Raw genomic sequence first — 22293 nt, 5'->3', positions numbered from 1 at the left:
AATTTTGCTGGTAGTGCACCTCGGAGGAATAATATATTCACCAGTAATACCCAACCATAGAAGATATTTTTTTTACTTCTCCCTTCTCTTCCCTTATTCTCTATTTGCAACTCATGTTCATCTGGTTGAACTTGCTCAGTTTATTCATTCAAATCTTCAGGTTTATAGATGTTAGCAGCAATACATTTTGGTGATCTTTGATCCCACAAACATTCTTCTGCCCAGCATCATGTGAACATCACTATTGACCAGCAGTTGACTATTTTATAAAAGCAGCACACCTACAATGCTGTTTCCAAATACTATATGTAACCCTAAGCTAAATATCTATCAGATGTTATATCTTGCCAAAGAACACCCTAGGTTTGGCCTCTTAGTCTTATTTCCACTTCTACCACTAATAACTGTATCCAGAGGTTGTATTCCTATCCACCACTTTGAGGATCCCTACACTGATGTTTCCTCTTCTACACTAATAGGAAAGAAAATTCCCTTTCAGTACTCCCAATATATTTATCTTGCAACACCAAGTTATAATTCTGAAATTCTTCAAATACCTCTATGCCCAATCTTGAAAAGTTCAATAAGAATGACACAGTCTTTTTCTTTTGCCTTCGAACACTGGTCCTGTAGACTTATACTATTCTCATATCTGCACAAAAATATGGTTTTACATTCACATTTTCTTGTATCCTGTCTCTGTCTGAATGTTATCCCCATGGTTTTTCATTTCCTTACCCGTCCTTCATATGTTTCCCAAACTCTGACAATTACCTGGTTGATATAAAATATATTCTCATACCTTCCAAGTACATAATGCACTAGCTGTACTATGTGCCCCAAATAAAATTTCCACTCATTAATACACACTCGCCTTCAATGTTTGTTCACTTCTGTTCCATATTGTTCAATCAATGCATACTAAACATCACTCTCCCTGATCTTACACAGCAAAGAATCTAACTATGCCTCTAATCTTTTCACCTTTTTCTTTCATCCTAGACTCTTGCGACTCCTGTTCATTATTGACAAGAAATCCCTGTATATTGTCATTCCCCATAACAACAAACTCTTAGCACTTACAGATTACTCTGACTTCTGCTGCTGACTGAAACCTAGCAGCAGCATCTTTCTGTGGTTAGATGAACTCAAATTTGCCCTTGGCTGTTCACCTTATGCAATAAATGACAACAATTGTCTATTCAAAATAGCCATGAGTACAAAGATGGGCCCTAGGTATGCAGAGAGTGGGGCACAATATCAAACCCTGGGTCACACGAGAGTTGCTAGAGCGTGGAATAGAGAAACGAATATGATGGGGAAACTACCAATCCAAGAGTTGAGAGGCAGATGAAGTTCATAAGATCTGCATACTAGACTAGGTCGATAGCTTTGCTGGTGTTGAGGGTAAAAGTATTGCTTTCACCAAATTTCTCCAGAGCAAGTTCCTTTGGTGAGTAACAGAGAATAGGTTTTTCAGTCGATCTGACTTTACAGAAGCCATACTAAGTCATTAAAGAGAGAGATTCAAGGTGTTGGAAAATGCTTTCGTCGAAGGTTGTCTTCATTGCCTTTAAATATTGGAAGTAAGTATGATAGACAATAGCTGACATAAGAAAAGGTGCTTTTCTTTAAAAAGAGAGGCACTATAGTGTGCTTCTAGAGATCAGAGCATATCCTGGTAGAAGAGAGACAGACTGAAGAATATGATGAACATACATGTTCCAAGGTGCATTATTTTAGTTATGGAAGAATGTTACCATGGCTGATGGCCTTGCTGTAACCGGAGGTACTTTACACTAGGCATATATGTATGCAAGATGGTGAGACTTGTGAAGTGGAAGGAGATAGATTTGAGGAAGATTTTAACAAGTGTAAGTAGAGTGGAGTTGGATGCAAAGCAGATGGTAAAGGTGAAGGCTTTCACTGCAACTTTATTACTCATAAATAAATCATGGTTGGAGGAAAAGAAGCTCTTACAATGTTGGCAAGAAGCTAAGCAGAACTGCTGCAGTTTAAAATAAGGGTGAGCTTGAGGACTCTATGATGCTAGGAGGAATCATTCATGGCTCAAATTGAGAAATGCAAAAGATTTAGTTTCTACATTAGTGGCATCAGTATGCAATAAAAGTAAGAGCCAATAGGACTTGTAAGTATTGAGAACAATGACTTTGGAAAGGGTTGAAGTGAGGTATATATATCCTCAGTGCAGGAGGAGTTATGGTTGAAATGGTGGCATTAGTTTAGCGTTCTAAAGAGTAGCAGCAGAAGAGAATATATTTGGGAGAATGAAAAAGGAAAACTTTAAGGCAGAGTAAATGGAAGTCATTATTGCAGGTATCCAGGTGAGAAAGATGAGTAACAGGGAGAACAGCATCTACATAAGTAGAGACACCACATTGCAAAGTGAAATTTCAATAAAGAATGTAGCATATAAATTATGAATAGAAGGTTAAAAAGTTTGTACTTCAGAGAGATTTCTGTGTTAGTAAAAGATGATGGATAAGATCAAAGATAAAATGAAGTTCATAGATGTTGGAGAATGGAACATTGATGTTCTAATTTCGACACCTTGAACTTTAAAGGTGCATTGAGAAACCTGGTCTGAAAGCTCGCAACACAGCAATCTGTCAAATGCACCTGGAGGCTAGCTGGTGATGGTAAACTAAGCAGCATGATGTACCTACTACCCTTAAAAACCAGGGAAGTATGAGCTCTAAGCCATTTAAAACAGAACTACTTAAGAAGAAAGGTGAGCAATAGACCAAAAGGCAAAAAGGTGTGTGTAGTCCCATTGCTTTCTACAATAGTGTCCATTTCACCCAGACAGCAATCCACTAGTAGTGTATGGAGGAGAGGGGTAGACAGAGGAAGACAAAGATTTTGTTAGTAGTTAGTGGCTGACACTACAAGCAAGATCACTAGTCTATAAATAGATTCAGTAGAAGTTCAAAGAAAGATAAAGTTTTAATGACATGGTTGTTCAATGTCACTCTTCTGCAGAGTTCATTTACTTTTGTTTTCCCATTACTTACTTTAAGTAGTCAATAGAACAACATGGTTGCATGTTAAGAATCCAACTGAAAGTGTTTCATTCATTCTATCTAATATTTGAAATTAGTCTGGTAACAAAATCATAGTGACAATAGTTATTTGAATAACTTAAGTAACAAAACTTGTTTGTATAGATATAAGATATAGTCAAAGTAGTTTCTGCATTCTTTTATAAAATCTTATTACAAAGAAAATCTATTTTTAGATATTTCATTTAGATCTAAATTTATGAGTCTGATTGAAGAAATGTGTTCTTTCAATTTTGATGTAAAGATTATTTTTAAACAATAAGGTACTTTAATTAAAGGATCTAGTTGGTTTGACTTACAGCATTTCAAATATTAAAGTTTATTGAATGGAATATTAATAAACTTTCCAAGCTGAATTGCTGGAGCATTTTAACTTTTTTCAGAAATATGTTTTTAAAAAGTTATGGAGATTTAAAGTTTGATCATTTTCACCCTGTCAGGAATCAGGATTTGGAAGCTGTCATTTTGTGCATGACTGTACATGTTGTCAACATTCTGAAAATAGCACGTGTTTTTATATGAAATTGTAAACAGATCAAATTCTGTTTAACGCATGACATAACCGCGCATAACTTTTTTAAAACTTTCAGAAAAGTTTTGTGAATTCATATGATTATACAAATAAAATTTCAATTGGTGGGGAAGGGGGTGTGTAATTTAAGGCATATTCAGCTGTTATTTTTAGCACATGTCATAACCAGGGTACAAGCAACAGATCACAGTGTCAAAGCACATGGCATTATGTAGAATATATTTGTCAACACATGCTTTCTTGCTGACAAAAGAGTTCTCATGTTTGACTTGTTACTATGGAAAAAGGCATGAATGTGTCTGTGACTTATGATTAGCTAAAATTACCCAAAAATCTCAAACTTTAATTGCTACTCACTCTTTATTTATTGATTTATAGCGAAAATGATTTTCACATCATTCATTAGCCCATTCACTACACTGAATATGAAATCAATTTAAACAGAAAATGATGCTGGCAGCCAAACCAACACAATCCTAATTAAATATCTCAGGTGTTGTAACTAAGATTATAATTTTACAAATTATTAACAATAAAAGATTTTTCAATAAGAACATACATACATTTCAACGAGCAGTCATTTAATGGTGATCATAGATAAAAGCAATCAAAATTTAGTGTGAATGAGAAAACTGAAAATTATTTCATTCTCAAGTTGAGGTTAATTGTCAAAAGAATTATAATCTTAAGAGATTATTTATTAAGTGTAATGCATCCTAAACAAAACATGATAATAATACACAAAATACACTACAATATTGAAATCATTTAAAAATAAATGAAGATAAAACTGAAACTGTAATAATTAAACTTCCATACCTTCAAATTTTTTACTTGTTCAGAAACTTCAGCTGGATCTTTCAGAGTAGCTTTACGCATTTTTACAAGTTTTTCTTCTTGACAATCAAGCCAGTTACAAAATGCTTTTAATCCATCAGAATAAAACTGCCATTTTAATAAGACATCTTGTAGTAATAACCGCCTCTGTTCAGTTAATCTACACACATCATCCCAACGTTTGACAAGTTTTTCAAGTTGATGTCCAAGAGCTTCACAAGCTATAAAGTCACAGAAGAAAACACTTTTCATTATATTACCTTTATGTAATTTTTTTAAACTTCCAACAATGAAGAATGAAACTTAAACAGTTAGTCAAAGATCAAATCAATCCCTTTATACTTAAGGAATTCTGTCCAAGAAAAACACAAGACCTAAATCAAAATACCAACCCTTGCTAACAGCTTCAAAGTTTCTAATTTAAGAAACTTTAAAAAAAACGTTTCAGAATACATAATTCACCTACCTGTTTCAGAACTGGAATCATCCACAACAACAACCATATTATGAAGGGAATCAACTAGTTTCTGCTTTTGTTCAACAGAATGTTGCACTTTCTGCAATACAAGATTTCAAAAATCAATAGAATTCAGCATAAATGATGTATTGTATTAAAATTCCATAATCAAAAACACATTCTACCATTTGAAATCAAGCTCTTTCTTCTCCCCACCTCCCAATCTTCAACTGAACACTAACAGAAATCCGGTTAACACTGAGAATTTATAAAATGAAATTTGTATACACTACTCCTTTCTTTTAATGGTTTCACTCAAGAGTTTAGTCAATCATCTTGTCCTCAGTACATCATCATCCTCTATCTGTTTTCTATGCTGGCATAGGCTAGACAGGTTGCTGCTGCATCCCTCGATGGATTGGAGCACATCTCCCTCATAAATTTTGATTTTGGTGTGATTTCTACAGCTACAATGCTCTTCTTATTAGCAACCACTTGACAAAATATACTGGGTACATTTTTTGTGGCACCAATGTTAGGGAGGTTGCCGTGTTTACAATAAGACTAAAGAGACTTCTTGCCCTCACACTAAAACAGAGTGCACTGAGTGCATTTTATCATGGTACCAGCAGGAGAGGGGATAGAAGTGAGAGCATAACTGATACCAAAAGGGATGTAGCTAGGTGGGACAAGCAGGGCACATGCTCTAGGTGCTATTTTGAGGTGGGGAGGGGGGAAATTTTGGCCAAGATCATTTTCTAATTTAGCCATTAAAAAAAAATTAAAAACCTTTTCAGACATGGTTTGTTTTGCTTATCACCATGCAATTTTTTAAAACCAGTTATCCATTTTTCTATGCAAGTTTCCACTTTTTGGTGGTGGTGGTGATAGGAGTGCAATTCTGATGCTTGCCCTGAGTGCCATTTACCCTAGCTACAGCCATGGATACCAATGATGAGTGAATGACCGATGTCAATACCCAACAGCCATGTTTAATCACACAGGCAGCATAGAATAGTGCCACTGTATAGAGAGAGAGAGAGGGGGGGAAGACAGACAGACAGAGATAGTGTAACAATGAAATATCATCTTAGTAACAAGAGTGTGATCTCTGATACATTTGCTCAAGCATACACTGGCCCAGTTTTTATTACTTCCATGCTTGCTAACATCAACAATAGTTTGTCATCTACAAAGGATTTGAGGAAGACCTTCACTTTTTGTGGGATCTAGGCTCAACCAAATTTTCAGTTCTATTGCTTTCTTTAAGGTACACTTATCAAAATACAAAGCTTCTGGAACAGCTTATTATGAACGTCAAGGCACCTTTGCTTAGTGTTTTATATAATACATGTTTACTTAGGATAGTTTCTTTGTTGTTTTATCATGCCTCAATATTCATATTAGGACATGGTGATCAGATGTCTGGATCTCTTGTTCAACTTTTGAGGGCTGCCAAAATATATATACTCTGATCAAGGCACTTCTTTCATGTCTAAGGATTTAAAATATTATCTCTCCCAGAGTTGACTTGCATCAATTCATACTAATTTGTATTACTCTATTGAGAACAAACAAGCAGAAAGATTCAAAGGTACCATATGAAGGTACCTTTAGAAAAGTGTTGGGAATTGGTGCTTTTTTGGGTACTCTTCTCCCTAAGATTACTGTTGTTTACAGCATCAATTGCTACATCCCATGAATGTTTCTTTGCTTTTCAATGCAGCTCTTCCTATGGAAATTCACTGCTCTCCTAGCTAAATACTCCTAAGGAAATTTATGAGCGATAAGGACAAACCATTAGTAAATCAAGTTGAACTTCTTGATAGTAATATAACTTATGCAAACATCAAGTCTCTAGATGGACAGGTATCTAGTGTTTCTGTTCATGACTTGCTACTTTATCCTGAAGACCAGACAATCCCTACCTCTCCTATTGTAGAACAAAATATAAGAACCCTGACAGTGCTAGGCACCAAATGATAAAGAAGATATGATGTGGAGGAGGATGAGACAACAGCTCCATGGGAATTAAGGAGATCCAGTCTTATATTCAAACCTTTCAATCAATATGGGTGAAAGTATTCCCATAAAACTGTATGATACTGGTAAAAGATATTCTGAAAGGGAAGAATGTAATAATACTATTATTTAATGTGCATATGTGTTTCCATACTTACAACCAGAACTGAATATTACAAGTGGCCATAGTAATAACATATACAACAATATGATATTCTGAACTATAACTAAACAACTGAGTTGACTAAAGCTTGAAAAGCAGCCACCAAGTTTTTTTGTCATCACTACTAGTGTCAAGACAATGTTTACCATTAAGATATAAATAATTGTCTAATTTAGAAAGGTTATATCAATCTGAAACTCTATCCCAAGATTCACCATATCTTAATTAACAACACAAATACAACTTGAATAAAACTAAATAGAAAAAAAATTGCAGCATTTCAACTGTAAATACAGAATATCTTCGTTCTTATAAATTAGTAACTTTTATCTGTTTATCTGATTAGTAGTCCTATTGAAGAAAGAAAAAAAATGGCAAATGACCATATCAAATTCTGAATGGGTGGGTGGAAATCTTTTATCGTGAAAATAATAATAAATAGATAACAATAAAAATTATAAATGCAATGACAGTAAGTTCAAAGTCATTTTGAACTAAGTGTTAATTTATGCAAGCAGAGAAGGCAGATCATGTTAACTGCTTTTGGTATTTGTGTCTGCAAAGAAATGTCAGAGAAAATAAGTGACCTACAGTTGTTAACAATGAACAGATGAAATATCAGCTAACAGTTTATATAGTAAGCAAGAGACCTTTATGCCAAATTTAGAAAAATAATTCTTTTCAGATATATTTGCAAAGTGTTTAGCCACTTAAATCTGACATGATTTTTATCATTTACAAAATGTATTTTCCAATTTAATGGAAAATCAGAAACAAATTGGAGGATAGCAGAGGGAGACAGATGCCAAACTTTATCTTCTAGAGGAATCAGAAATTATTTTTATGACACTTATGAAACCTTTCTACTAAGAGAATATCTCTACCTAGTAATCACCCCTTGCTCGAATAAGAAGTTATAGTAATATAAAATTTGAGGTAAGAAACAGAGCTTATCAAAGACAAGAAAGGAAAATGAAATGCTGGGATGTGTAGCAAGAACAAAATGAAAAAGTGTGAGAGTAAGAGAAAAAGAGAAACAGTGAAGTTGTAAAACAATGAAAAGGCAAAGGAAAAAACAATGGAGAGGTGAGGTTACAGGAATAATAAAGATTGAAACTATTTGAGGCAAAGAAGGAGAAAGAGGTAGGGAGAAGGAAGCTGATATAGGACAAAGAAGTTAGGTTAATAGATAATAGGAGGGAATAGGGTTGATGAGAGGGAAGGTTATAAGTGCACATGACAAAGTTAGAAACTTTGCAAGATTCTGGGAAAGGGGGAAAAAAGCAGTTACAAGAGGATAAGAGATAGCACAGAGACAGACAAAAACAAAAAAAAAGAGAGAGAAAAGATAGGAAAAGAAAAAGTAATTGAAATTATGAGAGAACAGGATGAGATGCCATAGAACAGTGGAAGAAAAAAAGAAAAGGAAAACTAATAAGATATAAGAGAATGGATAGTTAGGAGATGATATGATAGAAGAATCTGCAATTAGAGGAAATGCTAATTATAAATAAAATGGGCCTACAATATAGAGGGCAGGCAGATAGAGAAAATTAACAGGAAAAAAAAAAGATTTAGATATATTTTCTACACCTAAGTAGTTGGGGATTCATTTTATTAATGTGGAAGTCATTAATATAAAATAAATGCCTACTAAATCAAAACAACATTTAACAAAATATGACAATTTAGCAATTTGGAAACAGGAAAATAAAACATAAAATATGACACAAAACAAAGTTATGAACAAGCTTATTCATCAGTTAAACATACTTATATCATAATACAGCAGATGCAAAATTCAATATATCTCAGATCTTAAAATATCTACTCCATCAAATAAATGAATTCAATATGTACAGCAAAAGATTTTAATAGTGAGATCATAATGTTGATACAGATTAGTAGTTACCAATAAATATAAATATTCAAGAAAATGTTTCTAAAATTCATACATTTGCTTTACAGGCATTTGGATTTAGGTTCAGTCCCACTGCAAGATACCTTGTCCAAGTGTCTTTAATATCACCAAGCCAAGCAAAGTGGAATTGGTAGGTGGAAACTGAAAGTAACTCATGTGTGCATGGAAGAGTGTGTGTGTGTGTGTGTGTGTGTAATATGTATATGTTTATGTCTCCTTGTCTTGACATAGTGCAGTAGTTGTAAATGAGTAGCACTGTCATACAAGTCGTGTAATTTGTTTGCATGTGTTGTTCATGACTGAAGAATTACGGAAAATATAACCTTACTTGGAAATAAGTTAGGGTTAGCAACATGAAGAGCAATCAGCCTTAGAAAATCTGCTGCAATGAATTTTATCTGACCCAAAATAAAACAATGAAGATTTATTTCAGACACAGATTGAAATCCTTCAGTGAACCATTCTAACTTTATATTAATACATTCATAATAATTATTAAGGATTATTAAAGAACTGAAGCTGAAGCAAGCTTTATGGATGAAGTTATTATTTTGTTTTTTTTTTTAAATGAAAAAATGACAATTCAAAATTAACTACACACCATTAGAGAAATCAAGATTAAAGGCTAAGAGCAAAGAATATATGAAATAGCTGGAAGAGAAGCTAGATATTAGGTACACTTAGCAAGGAGAAAAACTGAAAGAGATTTGCACATATTCTGTAATGTGAGGATCAGATATGTAAGAAGTATGAGAGTACTAGAGAAAACTGACACATTGTTAGGGAGAAGTGCCACTAAAGTTGACAGCTTTGCAGTCAAAAATACAATTAGGGATAAAAAGGTAGCTAGACCATCAAGAATATTTACTGTGAGGTTGAAAATTTGGTGAAGTCACAGGTTAGTCACCTATATAATCAATGAGAGAACCCAGGAAGGCACCACACGCAATGACTGGAATAGCAATATCATTATCAACTGCTACAGGAGTAAAGAAGATGCAATTCAGGTTTGTCAGAACAAGGTATCATCAGTATGCTCTTCCTAAGGAGAATAACTACAGAAGTACAGAGCTATGTATAAACAAGTCTCCCTAGCATTTGTTGATCTGAAGAAGGCTTTAACAAAGTTTCACATTGTAATCTAGGTATTTCTAAAAAACAAAAACAAAAACAAAACAAAGATAGCTGAATGACTTGTGAGAACCATGCAAATCACATTCAGAAACGTGATCAGCAAGGTGAGAGTTAGCAAAATGTTCAGCATAAAGATTGGTGCCTATCAAGCCTCAGTTCTCAAACAAATTCCTATATGCCAACCAAGCCAGTATAGAAAAATGAAAGTATGATGGTGCTGGAGTAAATTACTAGCTGTCACTACCATAATGTAACACACACATATCCAGGTATCCAGTTTTAGGATGATACAACAATGTTGATAAACTTTCTTATATATTGGGGAGGAGTATAATCTATTGAATTGTTCTCTATACATGCCTGATACTTTTTTTTTATCAAAGCTGATTGGTAAACTATGGGATTAAATTGAAGATATAATTGATTATTGACAACATTATTACATTTGCAAGGCTACTAACTTATAAATATTTTGAATTATATATATATGGAGAGAGAGAGAGAGAGAGAGAGAGAGAGAGAAAGAGAGAGAAAATCCACAGCTCAGTGAAGAAGTTACACTACCACATTTGTTGGGACTGTGGGTTCAAGTCCAGCCATATGCATTTTCTCTGATATGAAAAGTAAGGATGCATAACAGCATATTTGTTAAAACTTTACCAACAAAATCATGCTGTAGTAGAGTAACGTTATATTCAGATCATGTTTTTGATTTCATTCCCCAACTGGCTTCCGTGCTGGTGGCACGTAAAAAGCACCATCCGATAGTGGCCGTTTGCCAGCCTCGACGGGCCTCTGTGCCGGTGGCACGTAAAAAGCACCATCCAACCGTGGCCATTTGCCAGCCTCGTCTGGCACCTGTGCTGGTGGCACGTAAAAAGCACCCACTACACTCATGGAGTAGTTGGCGTTAGGAAGGGCATCCAGCCGTAGAAACATTGCCAGATCAGACTGGGCCTGGTGCTGCCTTCTGGCTTCCCAGACCCCAGTTGCACCGTCCAACCCATGCCAGCAATGAAAGTGGACGCTAAACGATGATGATGACGATGATGATTCCATAGTGAAGATTTTACTGACACATAAAAATAGTAGGATAACAACTCACAAGGTATAAAAGCTGGCCAATGAATAACAAAAGAATATAGTTTTCAAAGATATTTCCTTATAACACTGCATCTTTGTTACAACCTATGTCTCAGTAATCAAATGTTTCAGCAAAGAAATAATTTTAAAAGAAACTATATATCATACCTCTCTAAAAATTTCTAACGCTATAGTTCTCAAAATAGCTGTAAAATTTCTCCAGATTCTGCTAGAGATGATGGCGGTTTCTTCATATTTGAAAATCCTGAGGAAGAGTGGCCTTGTAAACTGATCTGTGATAATGCAGGGCTTTTCTTCCTGCTTGCCCTTAGTAGTTTTAAAGTGAGAGTCAGTCTGCACAATTTCATCAAACTCTTTAGACTTGGCAATCTGACCATAGTGGCTCAGCAGTCTAAGACAGCCACAATGACTAGCAAGCTGTAGGTTTTACACTGGCAAGGTCTTCTAGGTAAATTGTCTTAAAGGACTGCAGAGCTCCACCTACACTGGAGTAGCCAGAAGGATGTTAAAGATGGCACTGCACCACTTATGAGATTCCACTTTGATTTACTGTCAAGGTTGACTCCCCAAGGCTTTTCCTTTCCCAAGGTACTGGCTCAGTGGTTAGAGCGACAGGCTCACACTCATGAGGTAGTGAGTTTGATTCCTGGACCAGGCTGTGTGTTGTGTTTTGAAGCAAAACACTTTATCTCATGTTGCTCTAGTTCACTCAGCTGTAGAGATGAGTTGCGATGTCACTGGTGCCAAGCTGTATCTGCCTCTGCCTTTCCCGTGGATAACACCAGTGGCATGCAGATGGGAGGCTGTCATACATGGGTGACTGCTGGTCTTCCATAAACAACCTTACCTGGACTTGTTCCTTGGAGGGGAACATTCTAAGTGCAACACCATGGTCAGTCATAACTGAAAGAGTCTTTACCCATACAAGGCAGTAACAATTTGTACTTCAAATTTCTTCCAACATGCTAATTAACCCATAGCTGAGACCCTGACAGGTGCCATTAGTCTGGATCAGAGCAGACCTGGGAACAACAGTGGTTCTACACTCATCAAAATCCTGGAACTCCTGAACCAGAGCCCCACTACCAGATGTAGTTTGAAGTCATACCCAGGACAAAGTACTGCTAGTATTAAACTGATAAAGAAGATTTACAACAAGTTTTTAATATAAGTTTGATCTTAAAAAGGCATTTGTTTCATTTACGTAATGAAAAGATTAGATTGTTCAAATACGAGTCACAACACACAATAAGACTTTACTTCATCAATCATGAATAATTTTTTAGAGCAAATTAGCCTTCCCATCAATGTACCTGTGTATACTTTAGTTGACACCCACTCATTCATTGTGCATGCTTCTATTCCAGTAGACTGACACACTTTAAATCTTTTTCATATATGCATTTCAACTTCCTTAATTCTCAAGTAAATTTACTGAGAGTAACTACTTACTAATTATAGGTTTCTAGGGCAAGCATAGTTATTTCAAAAAGCTAATAGTAAAGTAAATACAGTACATACATAATATAGCAGTATATATTAAATATTTTTACCTTATGTTGCTCAACTTGATTTTTAATACTTTCCAAATCACATCCAACTAATTGCTGGCTTAGTGTTGACTCTTCCATTTCAGAAAGCCAGTTATCAAGTTCTTCTAACTGTTGATGCTGCAATTCCATTAATACTTGTTGTAATCTGAAATTAATAAAGTAGTTACGATTAATTCCAGTAAAACAGTATTGTTATACAGTAAGAGAAATAATCATAAAATAAGCCAAGCTTATTTGAATAATATTTAAGAAATGCATTTTATAATCTTTATCAGTAATATAATTCATATTTACATATTTGTTTTTGCCTCTTAATGTTCTGTCATGTCTAAAAATTGCTTTATGTTATGCCACAAGAAAAATATTTCTAAGACAATGATACAACATAAAACACCAATTACCCCCATGCCTTTGCAGAGTAAAGTGCTCCCTCCACTATTACTATGGAAAAATAAAGTAAAAATATTTAACAGTACCAAGCGTTTGGGTGAGATATGGAATTCAGAATATGATCCATGAATAACAGTTGAAAATTTAAGACAGATTTTGTCATTATAGATAAGTGTTATTCTAATATTTAAGTGAAATCATTCACGCAAGTATGTAAACAAAGGTGAAAGACAGGTTAGGTTGAGACTTATGCTAAAAGATCATGTTGTAGTAACACTTAAACTAAAGGACAAATTTATATTTGGCAATTACATATAGAAATCAAATACTGACATACATATAAGCATGCTTATCTACATATAATATCTATTTGTATAAATATCATTATACATAAACAGATACATACCTATATCAGTGCTTATGTATATGAGCAATGACTATGTAACAGTCATTTTTTAATGTAAATTCCATATTCATTTCATTGTAACCTTGATGAATAATTTAATACAAGAACTTGCATGAATTCACCTATATATAGATACAGATGATTTTGTGGGAAAATTTCTGTCTGGATTCCCAGATTCCCTTCCACTTAATGTATGTGTGTGTGCATGCATGTAAATTTTTTGTGGGAAAGGCATGTGCATACACACACACACACACACACACACATTGCTCATATTCATGTTTTTCAGCTTGTTAAATGATCTATTTAATCTGTATGTTGTTGAAACGGCTGTAACCAAGGAGTAAATGTGATAACAATTCGCACATAGCAAGAACACACTATTATAATGACAGCATATATCAACATTAGTTTTAGTATATGATGAACTTACTCATTTTAACACTGTAGAATGCATTATTTTGAAAGAAATTCAGCCAATTATTTCTAGTTTACTCTTTTACTTGTTCCACTCATGTAACTGTGGCCATGCTGGAGTACTGCCTTTAGTCGAGCAAATCGACCCCAGGACTTAGTCTTTGTAAGCCCAGTACTTATTTTATCGGTCTCTTTTGCATCTGAGCAGTTGTTTGAATTGCTAAATATAGCAGCCAAATCTGCCGGTAGGGTGATCTTAGGGAGATTTGGCTGCTATATTTAGCAATTCAAACAACTGCTCAGATGCATGCACACTACATTGTAGCTGTTTAGCCCCAAGTTACATGCATAAATGGTGTTCCAGGTGTCACCATCTAGTCTTCGATCTATCAGGGTTAATATTATCCAATGTGTCCTTCTTTTCTTAAGACTGTGTTGTCTGTGATTTGAAGGAGATTTAACAACTGTTTCTAGCAAATAGAGCTGCTATGCAGTATTTCTTTTCTAACACAAAAGAGCATAGATAGGGTGACACAGAAAAAGACAGACAGACAGACAGCAACAAAAAAAGTCAAATTCAGTGAAGTGGTGGATGAAGAAACAATAGATACATAGAAGTGCACACAAATACACTCCTTTACATATCAGGGACATCAATTGTTGATCAAGGGTGGGAAAATAATGTGACCTCACTTGTACATATATGTGATCTACTTGGTTTTGGTCAATTTATGCACATTTCATTCAAATTACATGCTTGAACAACCAAAAGCCACGACAGAGAAATGCTTTGTTTGTTCATTCATTCATTCAGATGGATAGATGAACAGACAGACAGAAAGAGCGTTAATAGCACTGCTCTAAAACAATTTCAGGGATATAAGTGCAAAGAAAACACCAGTTTACTAAAAAGAAAATTGGGATTTTCAATTTGTTTTGGGACAGGTTAGAATCATGCATATTCTTGCACACTGTTTATAATATCACAGAGCAACACTATCCAATTAAAAATCAACCATTAAGTTCATGATGATATATTTAATGTAGAGAACATAAAAAATGTGAACACATGGAGACAACATTCAAACACACTTTTGAATGATTTTCTACAGCCAGATATCCTTTCTGTCAGTAATCCTTATCTGTTTCCAAGCATGGTAATATTTCCCCATTGTCAGACATGTTTTTGCAGAGGACTGGAAATGAAGGACACCACTCACTTGTATGATGGCGACACTTGTTTACAACTATAACATGATGTCAAGAAAAGGAGATATGAACACATCCCTTCTCTCTCTCTCACACACACACACACACACTGTAAGTACAATGAACACACACACACACACACACACACAATAGGGTTCTTTCAGTTTCCATCTACCAAATCAACTCACAAGGCTTTGATCAACCCAGGGTTATAGAAGACAGTTGTAGAAGGTGGTATGCAGTGGGAATGAACCTGAAACTATGTGATTAGGAAGCAAATTCCTTAACCACACACTCCATCATTTTAATGTCTACTTTTCCATATTTGCATTGGTGAAATGAGTCAGTAATGAGGTAGATTTTCCTATGGCCAGAGGCTCTTCCTGACCTGAACCCTCACCTATTTCTAAGCAAGGCCTATTGAACAATGGACAGTTCTGACAGTCTTTTGAAGAATTGCAAACAAGCAAGGTTTTTGTCTGTGCGTGACAACACAAGAGAAAATACAAATTCACTTGTACACACTTATGATGGGTTCTTCAGTTTCTTTCTACAAATTTCAATCACAAAAGTATTGGTCAATCCACATCTATAATAGATGAAATCAGCCAACAACATCAATGCAGTGGGATTGAACCTCTAATCACATGATTCCAAAGTGTACTTCTTAACCACACAGCTATATAAATAATAGCTTATAATTTATTGGGTTAAAAACCCCTTGGAAGAAAGAAAAGGTCAAAGGCTTCCTGCAAGACTTCAACCATGCATCTTTTAGTACCCTTATAACATATATGCTAACCATTTTATACTAAAGTAACTATCAGTTACTTTTCCATCACATAAGACACTTTGAACTTAGAAGTGAGAAAATGAGTTGCTTTACATATAAAAATGTTGGAAGTTTTGAGAAACATATTAATTTACAGCTATGGATACAACATTGTCAACTTAGAGATACACTGTTTAAATGAGATATTCACATATTTGTTGAACCTTCTATATATACATATATACATACACACAAATATTTATTAAATGTAAAGTTATAAAAATGACTAAGTCTTGAGTTTCACGCAAGGCATTTATCAAGCTAAATTATATAGGTAAAAGTTACCATATTTAACAGCATACAAAGCATACTTTTATTTTTAATGTATCCAAAAATTGTCCTGCATCTAATACAACCATTTTATGGATAAGAAATTGAACTCTATAGTCTAGGAAGCCAGATGAGCAGAATTCTGCAAGGTACAATAATTGTTACTCAAAATAAAATTAAAAACAAGCTAAATTATCACAGACATAACACAAACTTATGAAAAATTGCTTAGTTATGTTGGGAGGTTACTTCATCTCATTATGCCATTTTCCTTGGCATACATAACCCACACCTGATATATGTCTCACATTATTTAATGACTGTTACCTTTAAGAAACAGTTTATAATTATCTAACTTAGTAGTTCTCAACCATTTTTTTTTGCCTATGGACCCCTTTAATTCCTATTTTACTCTACTGGACCCTCATACTCATCATCATTATCATTGTTTAACGTCCACTTTCCATGCTGGCATGGGTTGGACAGTTTGATTGAGGTCAGGCAAGCCACGAAGCTGCTGCACCATGCTCCCATCTGAGCTGGCAAGGTTTCTACAGCTTGATGCCCTTCCTAACATCAACCACTACCCATGGGGGCCAGTCAGGCAGCACTGGTATCAACCATGCTTGAATGGTGCTTTGTAAGTGCCACTGGCATTGGTGCCAGTCAGGTTGTACTAGCATTGGCCATGACAACGATTTCACTTGACTCAACAGATCTTTTCAAGCACAGCATATTGCCTGACAATTGAAGGGTACTTTTAAATGGGCTGGTCATGTGACACTGGCATTGGCCATGGCTACGATCTCACTTGGCTTGCCAGATCTTCTCCAAAGGTCTCAAGTCACTTGTCATTGCCTCTGTGAAGCCCCACGTTCAAAGGTTGTGCTTCATCACCTCATCCCATGTCTTCCTGGATCTACCTCTTCCACAGGTTCCCTCCACTGTTAGGGTGTGACACTTCTTCACACAGCTGCCCTCATCCATATGCAACACATGACCATTCCAGCACAGTCATATCTCCTGCACACCACATCTGATGCTTCTTATGCCCAACTTTTCTTTCAGGGTGTTTACACTGCCGTGTATGCATATTGCCATCACACATTAACAGAGCATACTAGCTTCATTTCTTTCAAGCCTACACATGCCCACAGCAGTCACAACCCATGTTTCACTGACATGTAGCATGGCTGTTCACACACATACAGTCTACCTTTCAATCTGAGCAAGAGGCCCTTTGTAACCAGCAGAGGTAGGAGATCTCTGAACTTTGCTCAGGCTATTCTTATCCTAACAGCTATGCTCTCAGAGCATTCACTACTGACTTGGTCACCTAGGTAACAAAAGCTACCAACTTCTTTTAGTTTTTTCCCCCACCCAGCATGTGATGGAATCTGTTTTCTGTACATTTTCGGTGTTTACTACCTGTGTGCACCTGCCACACACAACTTATTGCACATAAATTTTAACAATAAAATCTTATATGGAGCCTGGTTGAGAACCACTGATCTAACTGAAAATTTTCTCTATTTGTTCTTTGCAATGAGTGGATTACAACAAAACTATAGTGCCTCACCTTGATAATCAGCTGAAGTTATACAAAATCTTACAGCCAGAAATACAAGTTTTACATCCTGTATGACAATTCTCTAGACTAAAATATAAACAACTATAGAGTTGGCCTGAAAGAAGATAAAGTTGAAATATGGTAATCTCGTAACCTAGATTATTTATGATAAACTTACAGTTTCCTACTTTATTCCAGTATACTGTCATAAAATTGAATTTACACATAACCATAGGTTTTACCCAACAAAATCACTTTAAAATATCTTCAATAGGTGTGTGATGAAACAGTAAATTTATTTACATTATTTACATTTGGTAGATATTTGTCCTCATCTTGTTTGTCGTTTAACACAACTCTTTGTATATTGATGACACCTTTATATTCTGGCCCAACCAGGAAGATGTCCAAGTGCTGTTAGATCATGTGAACTCAATAAAGCCATCCATACAGTTCACAGTGGAAAAGGAAAAAGACAATCAGCTAGCATTCCTGGATGTATCAATAACATGCACCAAGTATGGATTCAGGACATCCATATACCACAAGCCAATCTTCACTGGATGATACCTCAACTTCAATTCCCATCATCCATACAGTGTAAAGAAAGGGATTGTACAGTGCCTAAAACATTGTTCAAAGAATATAAGTAGTGATCATGATACACACCACAAAGAAATGATCAAGTTCAATAACAATCTATTAAGCAATAACTACGCCAAAAACATACTATCCATTCCAATTATGAAGAAAAAAGTGGATGAAACCAAAAAACTGTCCACAGTCTGCCAACCCTATGTGAAAGGCCTCTCCAAAAAGCTGCAAAAGATATGTGGTCCATATGACATTAGGACAGTATTCAAGAGTAATACAACACTTCGCAAATATCTCCTTTGAGTAAAACCACCATTAGAAAAGAATATGAACAAAGACTGCGTGTACTCCATCCCATACAGCTGTGGTAGGTTATTCCAGTATACTTTCATAAAATTGAATTTACACACAACCATAGGTTTTACACTACAAAATCACTTTAAAATATCTTTCAATAAGTGTATGACGAAACATAGTAAATTTATTTGTAAGAAAGCTAGTAAATGTGTATGGTAACAGCAACAAAAAAAAAACAAACAAAAAAGGGAGAACATGGTACACAATTATGATTACAAACAACAAGAAATAACAACAGGCGTCTTTCGACTGAGAACGCATCAAATTGAGCTGGCGTGTATGAATTGGAACATTGGACATAGGCTGGAACATAGGACATGGACATAAGAGGTGTTGGCAGTGGCCAATAAAGCCAAGAGAGAAAGATTATGACCGGCCGGGCACTGTCACGTGGAAGGAGGAGAGACGGGTAGGGGGCAGAGGGATTGAAGGATTAGAAAAAAATGTATACATTAAATATACATATATATATATATATATATATATATATATAATGATATATATATATATATCATGATATATATATATATCATTGCCAGCCTCGCCTGGCCCTCGTGCCAGTGGCACATAAAAAGCACCATCCGTTCGTGGCCGTTTGCCAGCTCTGTCTGGCACTTGCGCGGGTGGCACGTAAAAAGCACCCACTACACTCACGGAGTGGTTGGCGTTAGGAAGGGCATCCAGTCGTAGAAACACTGCCAGATTAGACTGGGCCTGATGAAGCCTTCTGGCTTCACAGACCCCAGTAGAACCGTCCAACCCATGCTAGCATGGAAAACGGACGCTAAACGATGATGATGATGATGATGATATATATATATATATATATATCATCATCATCAAATGTCCGCTTCCCATGCTAGCATGGGTTTGATGATTTGACTGAGGTCTGGTGAACCAGATGGCTGCACCAGACTCCAATCTGATCTGGCAGAGTTTCTACAGCTGGATGCCCTTCATAATGCCAACCACTCCGAGAGTGTAGGGGGTGCTTTTACGTGCACACATATATATATATATATATCATTATCATCGTTTAATGTCAGCTTTCCAGGCTAACATGGGTTGGACAATTTGGCTGAGGACTAGCGAGCCAGATGGCTGCACCAGGCTCCAATCTTGATCTAGCAGAGTTTCTACAGCTGGATGCCCTTCCCAACACCAACCACTCTGAGAGTGTAGTGGGTGCTTTTACATGCCACCGGCATCAGAGTCAGTCAGGCGTACTGGCAATGGCCAAACTCAAGTGGTGTTTTTTTACGTGCCACCTGCACAGGAGCCAGTCCAGCGGCACTGGCAACGACCTCAGTTGAATGTTTTTTCACGTGCCAGTAAGGCGATGTTGGTAATGATCACGCTCGAATGGTGCCTTTTATGTTCCACTGGCACGGAAGCCAGTTAGCTGCTCTGGCAACGATCACACTCAGATCGTACTCTTAGCACTCCACTAGCACGGATGCCAATCATCAAATTTGATTTCAATTTCACTTGTCTCAACAGGTCTTCGCAAGCAGAATTTAGTGTCCAATGAAGGAAAGGTACGCATAAGTGGGCTGGTTACACCCCTGGCATAGGCCACGAGGTTATGGTCTCACTTGGCTTGCCAGGTCTTCTCAAACACAGTATATTTCCAAAGGTCTCAGTCACTAGTCATTGCCTCGGTGAGGCCTAATGCTCGAAGGTCGTGCTTCACCACTTCATCCCAGGTCTTCCTGGGTCTACCCCTTCCACATGTTCCCTCAACTGCTAGGGTGTGGCACTTTTTCACACAGCTATCCTCATCCATTCTCGCCACATGCCCATACCAGCACAGTCGTCTCTCTTGCACACCACATCTGATGCTTCTGAGGTCCAACTTTTCTCTCAAGGTACTTACACTCTGTCGAGTAGGTACACTGACATTACGCATCCTTCGGAGCATACTGGCTTCATTCATGGCCCATGTTTCGCTGCCATGTAGCATAGCTGTTCGTACACATGCGTCATACCGGCTGCCTTTTACTCTGAGCAAGATATTTTTATGTGTGTGTATTCGTCTCTGTTTTTGATTCCCCATCACCACCACCACCATTGCTTAGAAACCAATGTTGGCGTGTTTATGTCCTTATAACTAGGCAGCTTAGCAGAAAATATTGATAGAATTAGCACCAGACTTACAAAGAATAAGTCCAGGGGTCAATTTCTTCATGTAAAAGGTGCTACTCCAGCATGGCCACACTCAAAATGACTGAAACAAGTAACAGAGTAAAAGAGTAATATCTATCTCTCTCTCTCTCTCTCTCTCTCTCTCTCTCTATATATATATATATATATATATATATATATATATATATATATATAATCATCATCATCATTTAACATCCGCGTTCCATGCTAGCATTGGATGATTTGACTGGGGTCTGGCAAACCAGATGGCTGCCCCATCTATATATATATACATATACACACATACATACACATGTAGATATATATGTGTATGTGAATATATATGGAGTTACATATATTATAACCTGAGGCCGCCAAAGCCTTGTGAGTGGATTTCGTACATAGAAACTGAAAGAAAACTGTTGTATATATGTGTATATTTGTGTGTGTGTGTGTGTGTGCATGCGTGTGTACCCCCACCATTGCTTGACAACCAATGTTGCTGTGTTTACATTCCCACAACTTAGCAGTTCGGTAAAAGACACTGATAGAATAAGTACTAAGCTTACAAAGAATAAATCCTGTGGTAGATTTGTTCAACCAATAGCAGTGCTCCAGCATGGCTGCAGTCGCATAATTGAAACAAGTAAAACAATAAAGAAACTATGCCATTTTAATCCCGAGAAAGGCTGGGTATCTCTGCTATTGTGTATGTGTGTGTCTGTGAGTGTATGTGTGTATGCATCAGTATCATCATACATATATAAATGCCTACATAAACACAAATGAAAAATATATGTACATCCACATGTTCACAAGCATAAAGACAAAAATATGCACATATAGACAAGGTATAATTGTGCCTTTGTAATCTATGGTTGTGCTTATACTGATATTTGATCGCACTGTATAACTTAACATAGGTATGAGAGTTAACTAATGTTTTAATTGTAATACAAGTATACAAATAAATAGATACAAGTGAACACAAACAAACACATTGTGTAAATATACATTGTACATTAAAGAAAAAACAAGTGCAGGTGTCAAAAATAAAGTGAATCTGCTGTGAAAGATTATCCACATAAATTATGTTGGGTCACTGTCTCTCTCTCTCTCTCTCACACACACACATACACACACACACACACACATATATATATATACACACACAGATATATATAGAGGTCGGACAAAATATTGGAAACACCTTAAAATTTCAAACAAATTAATTTTAATATGGGGTAGGACCACCTTTGGCAGTAATTACAGCTTGAATTCTAAATATCCCATAAGT

General features: G+C 36.1%; 1 protein-coding gene and 1 long non-coding RNA gene across 9 annotated transcripts in view; both read right to left on the bottom strand.

Moving 5' to 3' along the window:
- Positions 1 to 22293, bottom strand: part of LOC115232614 (dystrophin) — a 744226-nt gene that overhangs the window by 539567 nt on the left and 182366 nt on the right. For all 8 annotated transcript variants that reach the window (XM_029802603.2, XM_036512501.1, XM_029802605.2 and 5 more), the window contains 3 exons: positions 12807 to 12951; positions 4919 to 5009; positions 4435 to 4673 (listed from right to left, as the gene is read on the bottom strand). In XM_029802603.2, coding sequence (XP_029658463.1) covers positions 4435 to 4673; positions 4919 to 5009; positions 12807 to 12951 — 475 coding nt within the window. The remainder of the gene's footprint in view (positions 1 to 4434; positions 4674 to 4918; positions 5010 to 12806; positions 12952 to 22293) is intronic.
- Positions 17932 to 21672, bottom strand: LOC118767639. The gene is made up of 3 exons (XR_005003556.1): positions 21661 to 21672; positions 18773 to 18776; positions 17932 to 18046 (listed from the first exon to the last, which is right to left on the bottom strand). It is a non-coding gene; the product is annotated as an uncharacterized LOC118767639 (long non-coding RNA).

This window comes from Octopus sinensis, linkage group LG2 (assembly GCF_006345805.1).
Source record: "Octopus sinensis linkage group LG2, ASM634580v1, whole genome shotgun sequence".
Taxonomy (NCBI): Eukaryota; Metazoa; Mollusca; class Cephalopoda; order Octopoda; family Octopodidae; genus Octopus; species Octopus sinensis.
The sequence above is the reverse complement of the archived record's forward strand: the minus strand, read 5'-3'. Positions and strand labels throughout refer to the sequence as shown.